The following is a 1,274-nucleotide window of genomic DNA, read 5'->3' as shown; positions in this document are numbered from 1 at the left end:
TGAAGATACATACATCATTGCCACCAGCGGACGGCGTGCCGGTGATCACAGGTGGTGGGGATAGCCTTGTGACACAAAAAAATCGGGGCTGGAGATGGACAGACGTGCCAATGCCAACCCGAATCTCTCCTCTCTTGTTCCCGAATCACACTCGAAATGCGGTTTCTTGAGCAAGAGTGTGGCGTGCCGGGCCAGCTAGGCGGTGTGCGCTAACTGGATAATCAACGAATCCGATTGCCGGGCGGGGTGGAAAGGATATGTTCAGTGATGGACTTGTGCATGCAGCTGGAAATCATTGGAGGTAAGGGTGGCCAATGATGGGAGATGGAAAATAGTGTCTATCAAAGGACTGGGAGGACGTCATCGTGTTATCGCCATTCCAATCGCGAACGAGAGCATGAGTCGTTATCAAGTTCATTGTGCTTGAGACGAGGAGCGATGTTTAACATCAGCCAACGGCCCCCGCCGTTGGTGTTATTCCGTCGATAGCGAACTCTCTTCGCAAATCTAAACGCAAAAAGGTAACCCGAAATCGGCTTTCTCATCGCTGGATCAGTCGGGTGGGTTAGGATGAGTAAAGCATCTGCGAATATGCCTCATCGTTGACACAGTGGTTTTCTTTACGATCTCACAATGAACAACCACTGCAAGCTATGGAATCGTGTAGTGTGGTATTCCACTCTCAACGGTGCAGTAAATCCGCATCCGACCCGTGGAAATCGGCGGTTTCACGCCATTTTGAACCACCCATGGACGGCGCAGTATCAGCAGAAGCGGGTCTTAAGAAAAATTCAAAACAAGCGACGGGATGCTTGGATCGACGGGTGGTTCGATGGACATCCAGTGTGGAGAGGGACATTATCTGAATATCCTCAAAGCGATTCGAAACACCGTGTAAATTTCAGCGTCATTATTAACGATTCCAAAAGTCAAGAGATCTTTGAATTGTCGCCGCATCGTAGTGACTGGCGGAGCTCTGCCGCCGAAAATGCAATGACCGACGGTCAGCTATTCCCAGCAGCGCCACAATGTACCAAAGCGCAAGCAAAGCACTGCTAAACGCAGGATTTAGTGCTGAAGACGCTGCAATTTGTCACACTGTGATCTGATGGATCATAACCTCCCGACCTCAAAACACTCGCTCGGGTCTCCCAAAGCTGACTATGTACATTCACCATGACAGCCGATTGAGGTTGCCTGACCGTGAACTGCGCACACATCTCGTTAACAACTACTCCGTACTATGAAGTGAACCTTTATCGAGGGAAGTCAAA

At 49.8% G+C, this 1,274-nt stretch overlaps 1 protein-coding gene across 1 annotated transcript; it reads left to right on the top strand.

Moving 5' to 3' along the window:
• Positions 1 to 267: 267 nt before the first annotated feature.
• UREG_06651 (uncharacterized protein) lies at positions 268 to 1,059 on the top strand (the record flags this gene model as incomplete). Its single annotated transcript, XM_002583638.1, has 2 exons — positions 268 to 301; positions 668 to 1,059. The coding sequence occupies 2 exons, from the start codon at positions 268 to 270 to the stop codon at positions 1,057 to 1,059; spliced, it is 426 nt and encodes a 141-aa protein (XP_002583684.1).
• Positions 1,060 to 1,274: the final 215 nt, after the last annotated feature.

Source organism: Uncinocarpus reesii, genomic scaffold (genome assembly GCF_000003515.1).
Source record: "Uncinocarpus reesii 1704 scaffold_4 genomic scaffold, whole genome shotgun sequence".
In the NCBI taxonomy this organism is placed as follows: Eukaryota; Fungi; Ascomycota; class Eurotiomycetes; order Onygenales; family Onygenaceae; genus Uncinocarpus; species Uncinocarpus reesii.
The sequence above is the reverse complement of the archived record's forward strand: the minus strand, read 5'-3'. Positions and strand labels throughout refer to the sequence as shown.